Source organism: Lepisosteus platostomus, chromosome 4, assembly GCF_059453375.1.
Source record: "Lepisosteus platostomus isolate fLepPlt1 chromosome 4, fLepPlt1.hap1, whole genome shotgun sequence".
Lineage (NCBI taxonomy): Eukaryota > Metazoa > Chordata > Actinopteri > Semionotiformes > Lepisosteidae > Lepisosteus > Lepisosteus platostomus.
In genome coordinates this window covers 12,523,833-12,538,268 of record NC_142614.1, presented here as the reverse complement: position 1 = coordinate 12,538,268, position 14,436 = coordinate 12,523,833, and the positions used below count along the sequence as shown (strand labels likewise).

Below are 14,436 nucleotides of genomic sequence, written 5' to 3'. Positions count from 1 at the left end.
TCGGAGCAGTCAGACACAGGGAACCAGCTGTCCCCCACCTGGAGCACACACACACAGGGAACACACAGGTGAACACAGGTAAACACACACACAGCGTTCGGAGCAGTCAGACACAGGGAACCAGCTGTGCCCCATCTGGAGCACACATACAGGGAACACATAGGTGAACACAGGTAAAGATACACAGGCAAATACACAGAGGTGGACACACACATGGGTAAACACACAGCACAAGCCAGATACACACAGAAATGCAGTAAAAACAAATTACAAACAGAAAGGATTGCCGGAACAGATATGCACATTGCTCTTCTCAAAGATTGTTAAGATGATTATGAGGAAACCTGTCACTTTCAGAACAGCTTTTGCAATGTGAGCTTGTTCACACACAATGCTCTGATCTGATCCAAGCCTGCAGATCTTACAGGTGCCTCTCTTAACACCTACAGATTTCAGGTAACTTCTTATGCTAATTAGCTTAATTAAGGAGCTTTGATAAGTGATTAAATGAAGGTCACAGGACACTGTGACCTGTGACCTGTGACCCTTTGACCCTGTGACCCTGTGAGGCTAGAGCTACCCATCATGTGTGCTGCATACCGGGCGGTAGCTGCCATCCTTGTCCACACAGCCGCACTGGTTGAAGGGGACACACTTGTCCCCACTGAGCACCATGCCAGGGTCACACACGCACCCCTCCACGCAGGGGAGGTCACAGGAGTTGGGGGCTCCGGGTTCAGTGCAGCTGGCAGGGCAGGCGTTACCACAGGGGGAGTAATGACTGCCAACCGGGCATGTGAGAGCTGGGGGGAGAGAAGGGGGGTTAATACGGACAAATCTGGGTGCTACAATTTAAAAAGACACTGAGAGAGGGGGCAGAGTAAGAGGGGATTACCAACAAGAGGGAAAGAGTGAGAGAGTGAGATGGGGATTACAGTAGGTCTTGACAACTGTCATTTTACCATTTACGATTTCACTTATTAGTAATCGGTCTGGACAACAGGGCCTTGGATAAAAAAAAAGCAGAGCGGGATGAAACCGAGCAGAAGGTTATTAAACACAACTTTCAGATCAGCTGCATAACAGACTGGGATCATGAGACGAATCTAGTGAGTGAGCCTCTCCCTGCCCCCCTGACCAAGCACCCCCTGCACAGCATCCGCATCACAGCATGGTCTTGTGCTCATATTGTCACGAACGCTCCAGGTTCTGTGTCAGCAGTGTGGGGAATCACAGGCTGGGGACGACTTTAAAGGCTCACTGGGGTGTGGGGTGTGATGATCACAGAGAAATTCAAGCTAGACGCAGAGTCTATGTTGTTTATTTTAGCTGATTAAGTTTGTGATTACTGTTACTTCTTTTAGTTGTTCAATGTTATTTTAATCAACTTCAAGCCAATGCATTCATCCTTAAATTATCATGGTTGCTTATGTCTTTTAACCATACATACCATATACTGTAGTACATTATGCAACAGTATAGGGATGGACTTGGTTATATGTTAACTTGGCTGTTCTCTGCACCCAGTGCCAGGGGGATCTTAGTTGAGCGAATATCAGAACCTCATTTTAGCATCTCATTTAAAGAACGGCACTCATGCAGCTTAGTGACTGCACTAGGAGCGCCACCTACTGGTCCACCAACACCACGCACAGCAGCAGCCTCAGAACAAGTACTCACGGCAGAAGGTTTTGTTGCGCCAATCAATGGGCACACCGGCCTGGGCGCAGAGGGCAGCATAGGACTGCAAGGTGAGGCACAGAGCCACGGTGTCGCCCCCTGTGCCACACTGGTCGTACACACAGCTCTCCAGGAACACCTCCGGGGGCACCACGCTGTGGCAGGGCTGGAACACTCCTGCCAGGAGAAACACAGGGATGGGGGCTTGCTAACTGCTGGGCAATGCAGGAATGAGAGACAATGATTCCTGGGTTCTGATCCATTCATCTGGTTTCTAATGGCTCGAGGGAGAGTGGAGTGGGAGTGGGGTCAGTGTGATGGATACTGAGGGAGAGTGGAGTGGGAGTGTGGTCAGTGTGATGGATACTGAGTGAGAGTGGAGTAGGAGTGGGGATAGTGGATGTGAGATGTTGTGAGGAGCAGTATGTGACAGTGGAGTGCGAGAGAATGGAGTGGGGTCAGTGGATGTGAGGTGTTGTGTGGGGCAGTGTGTGATGGTGAAGTGGGGTTCAGTTTGGCACAAGGCAGGCGCCCAGAGGCAGCACTCACCCTGGGGGTCTATGATCATCCCACAGCTGGTGGGCTTCTTGGCTTCAGCCTCAATGTTCTTGTCACAGACATCCACCCCTCCATCGTGGGAACACCTGAGAGACAGAAAGTGGTGGGCAGGAGGAGAATGAAGTGTCTTGTAGGAAACTAAAACCCATCTGAGATACTCTTGACATGAGCGATTCTGAAATCAAGACTCAGCAGATGCCTAGGTTCCACTATGTAGACTACATTCCACTATGACCCTTCCTGTCATCATGGTGAGAGGGACTGACAGTTTGCACTATTTTTGTACTCTCCCAATGTGGAGATGCCTACAGTTGATCACTTCCTCATGGTGTTGCAACTCCTATACCAGCATGGGCTGTGAAAGCTCTCCTCCCACACTCCCACTAGGAATCAGCTGAACTGCTGTGAAGCACCTGCCAGCTCCACAGTGGAGCAGGAGAGAGCTGCTGCAGTGGCTCATTGCTGGCTGACATTCCTGCTCAGGAACCCTCAAGTCCAGGGACTGGCACCATTCAGGACCCACTGTTAGCCAATGGTCCAGGCCTCCAAACTGGCAAGCAACAGAGTACAGGACTCAACCTGAGCTGGAAGTGAGCACCTTAACTGGGTCAGCCATACAGGAGCACCTGGCACAACGCAGGTCATCTGCACCGAGAATGCATGACCGAATAATGCAGAGTAATACACAGCAGTCAGACTCACTCGGTGCGGTTGTCTGGGACCTGCCAACTCTCGCCCAGCTCACTGGAGCTGTCTGCTGGCCTGCCATCTGGCCTCAGATTGTCATCACCGGGTCTGCCATTATAGTTGCCTGTGGGGCAGGAGAGATACATTGTTAAAGAGACTGAGATACACTGTGACTGGGGGAAACACACTGTCAATGAAAGATACGCACACTGTTGCTGGGATACGCGCACTGTCTCTGAGACACACACACTATCGCCGGGACACACACTGTTGCCGGGACACACACTGTCACTGAGACTCTGCTGAATCAGTGCTCGGAGATTTGGGAAAAAGGTGTCAGTTTGGGCAAGCATAAAGTGGAAGTGAGAGCTAGCACCGAAAGCTCTATCTCAATGTCAGAGCACTGAATCAGTGGGGAAGAAAGCCTTAAATAGCCTGCTTAATTAATCGATTGGTTTTGGGATCGAGATTGAGACATGAGCTTTTTGAGAAATGTGTCCTGACCACAAAGGATCACACAGGATCGGAGGGAGGTTGAGAGCCCCTGTAAATGTTCGGGTTGCCCAGGGCAACGCCGGGAAACAAGCTGCTCCCAGTCAGAGCGTAACACACCCTGGTGCCCTGATAAATGTACTTGTAAGGCACAGTGGACCATTCTGAAGACTTACAGCTGCTATGATCATGATCACACCTAGCACCCACGACAGTGAAGGAGAGTGAATCTGTGTCTGAACCAGGAAGGTCCCAGAGGCCTCTTTGGTATGAGTGCAAGGAAGATGATGATGATGACGACGAAGAAGGCCCTCACCGCACAGCCCACAAAGCTGCTCGCTATAGGTGGACAGCACACTGACGTCCGCATGGTGGTTTCCATCAAAACGCACACGTAGCCCAAAATCCGTCTCCACTGTGACAAAGACCCCGCTCAGACGCACGGTCACCCCCTGATCCAGGAACACTGGAGGGGTCATCTGTACCCCATCCACCTGGGAGACACACATGCACAGGGTCTGATATTCTTGAAGAATGCAGGTTCTTTCCTTCTTCATGCATATAGCAATAAGTCTTAACCAATAGAGCAATACTTAAAATACTTAATTTAGAAAGCTTGTTTTTTCCATCAAACACAGCTTATACAGGCAATCTCCAGTGCTCTTGCAGAGTGTAGGCTGACCCCTACAGGGCTGGAAGGGTTGTCAGTGACAGTCCTCGCCCTCCAGGGGGCTCTGTGAGGCCTGTGAGCTCACCTTGTCAGAGGAGGAGGGTGAAGCACTCTCCTCACCCAGGCCATATGGAATGAGAGGGGGCTACAGTGAGACCAGCCAAGTGATAGTTGGCTCCCTCAAAAGGGAGGGGGCATGGAGGATGAACAGAATTATAAGTGCTGATGTGAAGTTGTTCTAAAAACTACCAGGGGCTACATCCCAGCTACAAGGCCCTGTATCTGATTCAGCAATTGAGTGCTGCTCTGTGGAGAGTTTCCCTTCGTGGCTTAAACACTTTGATCGCAAGTTCAAGCCTGGGTCATGTCAATAACTGACCATGACCAGCATTCACCAAGGGAAGGAAGGGGATTAGTCAGCCTCCACTCTCTCCTGGCTCTCTTCCTGTGGCCTCCTGGGAGCTTGTAGTCACCCAGTGCTGTCAGTGAAAGACGCACGTCTCCTCCAATCAGAGTTGATCCTCCAGTAGGGAGAGGGGCTACCTATGATGTGTCAAAAGATGAGTGGCTGCAAGGTGGGCTGGGCTGAGGAATGGCCCAGACTTCCACCTTCTTCCCCGTGTTCGGTCACGGGCTTTGGAACTGCAACCAAGACATGTTTAGCACATAATAGCCCATTCCACATCGGTTGCACATGACAAAAACTAATGTTTTGATTATATATTTAATTATTGATTAAAAATAAAAATAAAAGATCCCTCTCGAAGCTTGATTCTGGTCCTTTCCTTCAAGAGGAAAAGAATTAGGCCCTCTCCTTCCTCATTATTCTGGCCTGTCAGAAATGCTTCTAGTGTCACCTAGAACTGGATACAGGTTTAATAGATTGGGGAGACAGTAGCACCCAACCTATACTGTCATCTCTAAAAACGTCACACCAAATTACAGGGGGACCTCTCAAGTGTGGCTGACCTGCACTCTGCGGCCTTTGCTCATGACGATGGTGTGCTGGTGAACTCTGACCCTCACGGCCTTCACGTAGGACACATGCTTGTTGTTGCCACGGTGCTCGTTTTCGGTCACCACAGAGAAGTATGGCAGGTGGGAGGAGGCGTTGCACGGCTGGGACAGCGTGTAGGAGCAGGAGCCCTGGAAGTGGTGGACCTTCCCGTCGTAGGTGGTGTAGTGAGGGTCACCTGTGGCCGAGCACGTGGCCCTGTCTGAGACAGAGGGGGTTGTCCATTCAATATACCAGTGCTCACTAACACAGTACAGTCTAGTACAATACAGTATAGATTAATAGTGCACAGTACAGGGCAGTGTGGTCTGTTACACTACAGATTAATGCAATATAGTTTAAGAGAGTATAATACATCTTACCCAGTCCCTGGCAGCCATACTGCCCATTTTGCAGCTGACAAATCTCCATCTGGGAACAGCTGCTGTTATCGCAGTGGATTACACCCTCTCCCTGGCATACACAGCGCTGGGTACAGCCTGGCAGATACCAGCTCTCATCCACCTGCAGCACAGAGTCACAGACAGACTGAGATGTGCAGAGACAGAATTTCAGTCTCAATCACCTGCAGCACTGAGTCACAGACTGATGAACAGAGACAGGAGTCTCATTCACCTGCAGCACAGAGTCATAGACTGATGTGAGAGACAGGACTGCAGAGTCTCAATCACCTGACAGCATGATAGTGTGATTAGTTATTGATTACAGATTGGTGTACGGAGATTATTTAATACATTATTGACTTATAGTTGGAGGCAGAGGCAGTACTGTCAATGAAGAGTTACTGATTAAAGATTGAATCACAGAATGATTTATTGGTTATAGATGGAGACATGGGAGCAGTATGATTAGATATTGAGACTGAGACAGAGGAGTAGTGTGATTGAGTACTGACAGCAGATGGACGCAGGGTAATAGTTTGATCCATTTTTGATTACATCTCATCCAAAGGATGGCGCCTATTTTACAGTATAGTGTCCCCGTCACTGTACTGGGATATTAGGACCCACATAACCGCAGGGTGAGAGCCCCTTGCTGGCCCACTGACACCTCTGCCAGCAGCAACCTTAGCTATCCTAGGAGGTCTCTGGTCCAGATACTGACCAGGCTCAGAGGGTTGTCAGTTGTGAGCTGAAGAGTGATGTGGCTTTTAATAACCCCTTGATGCAGGAAAGCAACAGTCTGAGCCGGGCAAAATGAAATCTGAGTGAAGAGCCCAGAGGGCAGTGGGGGGCACTCACAGGGTGGTATGAGCCCTGGGGGTCCACACAGCCGCAGTCTCTCAAGGGCACACAGCTCTCGTCGCTCAACACGAAGCCCGGGTCACACTGGCATCCCTCCACACACCGCGAGCTGCACCCCCCCACTGGCAGATGGCTGGACACACACGTCTCGGGGCACTGGCTGCCACACAGGGTGTAGTGACTGTTGGGAGGGCACAGCAGAGCTGGGGAGAGAGGGGAGAGAGGGGAGAGGAGGGGGATTAATCCACACACACTGGCACCTCATTGTTCACCTCAGTGTCACATCTGTCCCGTGACAGACGTGTACCCATGCCCAGCCATAGTCACGGGTCATGTGTGATGCAAGAAAGACAGGAAATGGTTAAACAAGGGAACTCTTCTAGGGATGTTGAATACTATAGCACTATCACTATCACTTTCACTATCACTGCTTTGAATGGGTTTTCTCTTAGTGCTCTGGATTCCTCTCTCATGCCAGAGACAGACAGGCTGGGCTATTTGGAGACTTTAAACTGTCCCCAATATATGTGAGAGCACCAGCGACGAAGTGGCGGCCACATCTAGGGTGTAGTCCTGCCTTGTGTCCTGTGATGGACTGGCGTCCCGCCCAGTGAGGGTGTGTCCTGCCTTGTGTCCCATGGTTCCAGGACAGGCTCATGGATGGATGAAGACCACCGTACATGATCTGTGCACTAAAGCTAAGCGAGAGAGAGAAAAGGTGACACAAGGAGAGAGGGGTACTGGCACTCACGACAAAAGTCTGGCGCCCTCCACTGGTGGACAGTGGCTCCTGCAGCCAGACAGGCATCAGTGTAGGCCTGCAGCTGGTCACACAGAGTCTGCAGCAGCCCCTCGTAGCGACACATGTCGTACACGCAGCTCCAGAAATAAGGGTTGGGGTCTACCACAGCGATACAGTCCCTGCAGAACAGACGCACAACTCAGCACGGATATCCACAATCACACCATACTCACAACTCAGCACGGATATCCACAATCACACCAGACTCACAACTCAGCACCAATATCCACAATCACACCAGACTCACAACTCAGCACGGATATCCACAATCACACCAGACTCACAACTCAGCACGGATATCCACAATCACACCAGACTCACAACTCAACACAGATATCCACAATCACACCATACTCACAACTCAGCACGGATATCCAAAATCACACCAGACTCACAACTCAGCACGGATATCCACAATCACACCAGACTCACAACTCAACACAGATATCCACAATCACACCATACTCACAACTCAGCACGGATATCCACAATCACACCAGACTCACAACTCAGCACCAATATCCACAATCACACCAGACTCACAACTCAGCACGGATATCCACAATCACACCAGACTCACAACTCAGCACGGATATCCACAATCACACCAGACTCACAACTCAACACAGATATCCACAATCACACCATACTCACAACTCAGCACGGATATCCACAATCACACCAGACTCACAACTCAGCACCAATATCCACAATCACACCAGACTCACAACTCAGCGCATGTATCTCACAATCATACTACGATGCACAACTCAGTGTGAATATCCCACAATTACACCAGACACACAACTCAGCACAAATATCCACAATTACACCAGACTCATGACTCAGTGCATGTATTTCACAATCATACCACAGTGCACAACTCTGTGTATGTATGTCATTGTCTCAGTGTGTGTGTTGATGTTTCTGTATGTTATCGTTGTGTAAGTGTGTATATAGGGGTTCCACTGTGTGTGTGTTTCAGTGCCTCAGAGTACCTGAAAGGACCCTGTTTGTTGGTCAGTTTGCCACATTTTTCCGGTTTGGCCACTTCTGCGCCCAGGTGTTCGTCACAGGGGTGGTTCGTGTCGTTGCCAGGGCGACAGCTGTGGAGGGAAACAGAAAGTGGAAGTGAGACTCTTGTCCCACAATCCCTGTAATTCAAAAGTCACACACATCGTACCCTGGGCCATTCATGACAGGGCACCTCAAGGCCCTGCAGGGAAGCAATGGGAATGTTGCAGCTGCAGCCTCTAAGAAAAGCAGCCTGGTTGAGAGGAAAGTGGGACAGGCAATACCACAAGCCCAGGGTGGGATAACGGGAGGCTCGGGTCTTGGGTCCTGGAGCACTTGGTAAATGAGTTTGGGATTGTGGAAAAGAATTCCCTACTCTTCAGTATAGGGAGAATGGGATTTTGGTAGAGAATTTTAGACTGGAGAGTAGAATTGTAACTGAGAATTCCCAGTTGGAAAATCGGAATGTGGCATAAAATGCACACAGCAGTCCATGGTGGTCTCCGGTTCGGACACCCTCAAACTCTTTGTACTCACGTTTTGTCCTCGTCTTTGTCAGTTTGCCAGCTGTTGCCAAAGTCATCCGAGTTTATCGCCTGACTGCCGTCTGGCAGCGTTAAGTCGTTTCCGGGATCGTTGTCATAGTTACCGCATAGGCCACACATCTGGTCATAGTAGGAGCTGAGGGGAGGGAGGGGCGTTCCAGAGGAACAGACACCAGATTAGGAGGGTGAGGCTTTCAAATAGAAGCCACAGTCACTCTCGCTCTCCCTTAGACTCACATATCTTACACACTCACATTCTTGAACAAAACCTCACACACTCTTTTACACCCTGACATACAATCACTCACACTTACCCACTCTCACATAGTGTCTGGACTACATTCCCCAGAAGGCTTTGGGGGGAATTAACTGTCGCTGCCCTCAATCACCTGACCAGTCCAAGGAAGGTGATTGGTCAGGTGAATGTTTACACAGCAGGAATCAGAAGCTTTCTGTGTTAGTTAATGCATCTAGCTAGAAGCTGAAGGGAGATATTCTGTTTCAGACTGTCTGACCAGAGGCCTGAAACTCAGGAACATTGGACCATGAAAATTGTGAGTGTTTCATTTTGAAGAGTTTGCGAAGAGGTCTCAGTAAGGGACTGGATCCCATGGGGAACTAGGTCTCAGGGACTCTGTTGTGTGTTGAAGCAGGTAGAAGTTTAGTAAGCTGCTCGAAGCAGAGCCAGGTTTTCCTTTATATTGTTTTGCTTTTTGGTGGCTGGTTTTGATTTCCTTCGCTTTGTAATTAATGAGCACTGGTCTGGAAGCTTATTTGTGTGGTGATATTTATTGTCTTTTTTTAAGGAGCCCTGTTGTGACCTGCCCAATGGAGAAACACAGCACAGCAGATCACACCCTGACGCGCTGGCTCACCTGGGCACAGTGATGTGAGCGTAGTGGTTGCCGTCCCAGCGCACTGTCAGCCCGAAGGGGGTGCTCACAGTGACGTACTGCCCTGACAGGAAGAGGGACATCCAGGGGGAGGGGGAGTGGGGCAGGGCCACGCTCAGACCATTTACCTGAGGGGACAGTGAGAGGGATTCGGTTTCCAGCTGCTTTATAGGACCACAGATGCTCACTGCATTATCTGTGTTTACAGATTGCACTGTAGACTCTACAGAACCTGCTGGTATACTGGATTGTTTCTATACATAGACTTACTGTAACTTACACTCAATATACTGTGTTTTTAGTTACACTGACCATGCAGGTTCAACTGAGTCTACAGCTTTACTGACCATACAGGCAGAACTGTCTTACTGACGGTACAGGCCCTACTGCATCTACAGCTTTACTGACCATACAGGCAGAACTGTCTTTTCTGACGGTACAGTCCCTACTGCATTTACAGCTTTACTGACCATACAGGCAGAACTGTCTTACTGACAGTACAGGCCCTACTGCATCTACAGCTTTACTGACCATACAGGCAGAACTGTCTTACTGACAGAACAGGCCCTACTGCATCTACAGCTTTACTGACCATACAGGCAGAACTGTCTTACTGACGGTACAGGCCCTACTGCATCTACAGGTTTACTGACCACACAGGCAGAACTGTCTATACGGACTGTACAGGCCCTACTGTGTCTACAGCTTTACTGACCATACAGGCAGAACTGTCTTACTGACGGTACAGGCCCTACTGCATCTACAGCTTTACTGACCATACAGGCAGAACTGTCTTACTGACGGTACAGGCCCTACTGCATCTACAGCTTTACTGACCATACAGACAGAACTGTCTTTTCTGACGGTACAGTCCCTACTGCATTTACAGCTTTACTGACCATACAGGCAGAACTGTCTTACTGACAGAACAGGCCCTACTGCATCTACAGCTTTACTGACCATACAGGCAGAACTGTCTTACTGACGGTACAGGCCCTACTGCATCTACAGGTTTACTGACCACACAGGCAGAACTGTCTATACGGACTGTACAGGCCCTACTGTGTCTACAGCTTTACTGACCATACAGGCAGAACTGTCTTACTGACGGTACAGGCCCTACTGCATCTACAGCTTTACTGACCATACAGGCAGAACTGTCTTACTGACGGTACAGGCCCTACTGCATCTACAGCTTTACTGACCATACAGACAGAACTGTCTTTTCTGACGGTACAGTCCCTACTGCATTTACAGCTTTACTGACCACACAGGCAGAACTGTCTATACGGACTGTACAGGCCCTACTGTGTCTACAGCTTTACTGACCACACAGGCAGAACTGTCTATACGGACTGTACAGGCCCTACTGTGTCTACAGCTTTACTGACCACACAGGCAGAACTGTCTATACTGACCATATAGACCCTTCTGCGTCTACCGCTTTACTGATCATACACGCCCTACTGTGTCTACAGCTTCATTGTCTGCACAGGCAGAACTGTCTATACTGACCATATAGTCTTACTGCATCTACAGCTTTACTGACCACACAGGCTACACTGACCATACAGACTGTACTGTGTCTACACTGACCAAGGTCCGGCGGCTCTTCATCAACGTGACAGTAACTCCATTGACTGTGACGTAGATTTTGCGCAGGTAGGAGACGCCCGGCATCCCTCTCTCCTCATTCTTTCCCTCTACTGAAAACCAGGGACCTAGACAAGACAAAATGCAGCATCTTAGTACCGAGAGACAGCACATCAAATCTGGCACATGAACAGATAGCACCTCAAGAACCTTTTTAGCCTAGTGCAAACATACACTTATCCATGGAAGTCTTTGATCCTGATTTTCTTGTAGACTTATATTACAATTAAAAGCTGCTATAGCCTTAAAGACTTTTCGTCCAAGTGAATTTGCAAGGTAACAACAGGATTTCCCTGATTATGTTCCACGTATACAAATTCGCACAGCACGCTCCCAGATGAGACTGGAACAAGGCCTTTAGCAATCAGTGTGAGGGACAGACACCAGTACCATTGTTGTTGCGGCAGGTCCTGGCCAGGGTGTAGGTACAAGTGCCCATGAAGCTGTAGAGACGCCCATCAAATGTCATGTAGTGAGGATCTCCTGATACATAGCAGTGAGCCGAGCCTGTGGATGGACAGAGAGAGCAGTGAGCCTGTGAGGAGACCCAGAGATCCAGAGACCCAGAGATGGGATGCTAAGCCTGTGAGGAGATCCAGAGATGGGGAAACATGCAAGACTTTAGTGTGTCTCTAGACCGAACAAAAGAACTGCTGTGACACAGGCTGGAGCCCAGCTGTAACAGTCCAGTCCTGAGAGAGACAAAGGAACAGTGAGAGTGACTTCTTACCTTTGGGGTGGCAGCTCAGTACCCCGTCCTGAACTCCACAGTACTCTTGGTCTGAACAATTCCAGGGAACGCACACTGGCAACCCCAACTCACAGCGGCATTTTGACTGGCACCCAGGGGTGAAGAACTCCTCGCCCGACTGAGATAGAGAGGAATACAGCTTTTATACAGACACTGGACGCTACAGTCCATTAACATTGCACTGAGAGAGAAAGGGATTAATACAGACACACTGACTGGACACTACAGTCCATTAACACTACACTGAGAGAGAGAGGGGTTAATACAGACACACTGACTGGACACTACAGTACATTAACACTGCACTGAGAGAGAGGTTAATACAGACACACTGGACACTACAGTCCATTAACACTGCACTGAGAGAGAGAGGGGTTAATACAGACACACTGACTGGACACTACAGTCCATTAACACTGCACTGAAAGAGAAGGGTTAATACAGACACACTGACTGGACACTGCAGTACATTAACAAAAAATGGAGAAATAGCACCCCCACCTGGTAGTATTTTCCATTATACTGACAACCACAGCTCTCTTGCCTGACACAGATTCCGGCACTTTGAATAAAACCTGAGTCACACACACAGCCCTCTGCACAAGGCCCCTGGCACTGCCCATGACTGGACATGGCACAAGACAGCGGGCATGGGGGGACACAGGGCTCGTAGTGACTATTGGAGGGGCAGAGGAGAGCTGGAGGAGGAGACAGAGAGAATTGTGTCAGCATTCACCACAGCACTAAAATGTCAACTGTTTTCAGTAAACAGTCAACAAAACACAAAACACAATTCAAAATTGTATTTACACAAACAGGGGTAAGAGTCTGCAACAAGCTTTGACCTCAAGAGGTTCAGAGAGTCTTCTTCACAGCCTTAATGCTGCACTCAAAGAGCTATGTGATTGAGCATCTATTCTCTCGTTCTGTATGAAGAAGCAGAAAGGCAGTAAAGTCTCCAGCAGTCTCAGGGAGAGAGTCCCACGCTGGTCATGCTCAGTTATTGATTCCCTCGGCCTGTCAGTGTGTAGCTGTCCGTCTACGGGTCTCCTGGGTCCCTGGGTGTGGTCATACTTACGACAAAAAGTGCTGTTCCTCCAGGGTCCCAATGAGATGTTGCGATCCTGGCATTCGTTCACATAGGACTCCAGAGCCTCGCAGAGTGACGTCTGGGCTCCGTCCAGCTCACACACGTCGAACACACAGTCCCTGAAGAAACTCTAAGAGGACAGACAGACACCGGCAGACTGAGTTGTTGTTAGTCTTACTAATATTAGTAGCGGCAGTATCAGTGGAAGCTGTAGTAGTTATACCAGCCGCAGTAGATAATTATTATTGCGAGGGAGGTTACATCCCTGAATGGAAGAGTCACCTGAGATGTCCCTGGGCGGCTTCCATAGGAGGCAGACATTTTGGCTCTTAAGTGGGCCAAGAGGAGTTATCGAGCTAACATGGCTGCCAACAGCCCAATTATTGAGCGCAGGTGCCAACAGGGATAATTAGGCTTAGCTAAGGTGTGTATAAGCCCCATAAAGCAGTGTAGGACTGTGATTTGGAAAAGACATGAGAAGATAGAAGATATTTGAGGAAAAAGTGAACAACCCACTACCGTGTATCGTTTCTGGTGTAACCCAACTTATAGTAAGAAGAAGAGACAACCTAAAATATATGCAGGACTCCAGAAAGGGAGTCAGGTTCTGTTTTGTAGTTTGCCTTGGTTTTGTTTAAACTTTTCAAACCTGTGGAAATAAAACAAGTTAAAAGGAGCTTCCAGTGTGGAGAAACACTGATATCACAAGACATAGCCATATGACAATAATATTACCAGTAAAAACTCACATTGGGGTTCACTCGGGGATGACAGACAGCAAAGGGTCCCTTGGGGTTCAACAGGATTCCACAGTAGGCGGGACTTTCATACACATCCTGTTCCTCATCAGTGCATTGTGGGATAGTCTCATTGGACGTCTGGTAACATCTGGAGGAATCAAGTGGCACAGAGATTGACTGTAAAACTAAATTGGTTTAAAGTCTCCTTTGCTGTAAATAAACGGTACCTGGTTTATGCCTTACGTCTACTGTTTCGCCCTGACCCGACGGCTAAATTTCCCTATTTTAAGACATCCCACAGCTAGGAGTGTCACAGGTTGTGTGGATGTGTGTATATTTGTGTATATTTCTGTTTGTGTGTGTGTTCATCAGGTGTCTTACTTGGCGTCTGTGTTCCAGCTGTTTCCAAAGTCGTTGGGCGTGCTGACCAGCTCCCCGGCTGGCGTGCGGAAGTCATCCATGGCGTTGCCGTTGTAGTCCCCGCACAGTCCACAGAGCTTGCCTTGGTAACTGCAGGGAGGAGCCAACAGGAGGCGCTAGAATTTACACCTGATTTAAAACCTGCAGCCCCTTCCTTGTCCCCAGAGGGAAGAGTTATATGT

General features: G+C 49.1%; 1 protein-coding gene across 1 annotated transcript in view; it reads right to left on the bottom strand.

Moving 5' to 3' along the window:
* Positions 1 to 14,436, bottom strand: part of zanl (zonadhesin, like) — a 43,087-nt gene that overhangs the window by 15,087 nt on the left and 13,564 nt on the right. The window contains exons 16-34 of the mRNA XM_088628558.1: positions 14,216 to 14,344; positions 13,844 to 13,982; positions 13,083 to 13,224; positions 12,506 to 12,702; positions 11,984 to 12,122; positions 11,644 to 11,760; positions 11,197 to 11,321; positions 9,583 to 9,728; positions 8,700 to 8,843; positions 8,147 to 8,254; positions 7,098 to 7,267; positions 6,344 to 6,549; positions 5,465 to 5,606; positions 5,057 to 5,304; positions 3,734 to 3,911; positions 2,941 to 3,049; positions 2,230 to 2,324; positions 1,681 to 1,857; positions 601 to 803 (exon numbers count right to left, since the gene is read on the bottom strand). Of these exons, the coding sequence (XP_088484684.1) occupies positions 601 to 803; positions 1,681 to 1,857; positions 2,230 to 2,324; positions 2,941 to 3,049; positions 3,734 to 3,911; positions 5,057 to 5,304; positions 5,465 to 5,606; positions 6,344 to 6,549; positions 7,098 to 7,267; positions 8,147 to 8,254; positions 8,700 to 8,843; positions 9,583 to 9,728; positions 11,197 to 11,321; positions 11,644 to 11,760; positions 11,984 to 12,122; positions 12,506 to 12,702; positions 13,083 to 13,224; positions 13,844 to 13,982; positions 14,216 to 14,344 (2,914 nt within the window). The remainder of the gene's footprint in view (positions 1 to 600; positions 804 to 1,680; positions 1,858 to 2,229; positions 2,325 to 2,940; positions 3,050 to 3,733; positions 3,912 to 5,056; positions 5,305 to 5,464; positions 5,607 to 6,343; positions 6,550 to 7,097; positions 7,268 to 8,146; positions 8,255 to 8,699; positions 8,844 to 9,582; positions 9,729 to 11,196; positions 11,322 to 11,643; positions 11,761 to 11,983; positions 12,123 to 12,505; positions 12,703 to 13,082; positions 13,225 to 13,843; positions 13,983 to 14,215; positions 14,345 to 14,436) is intronic.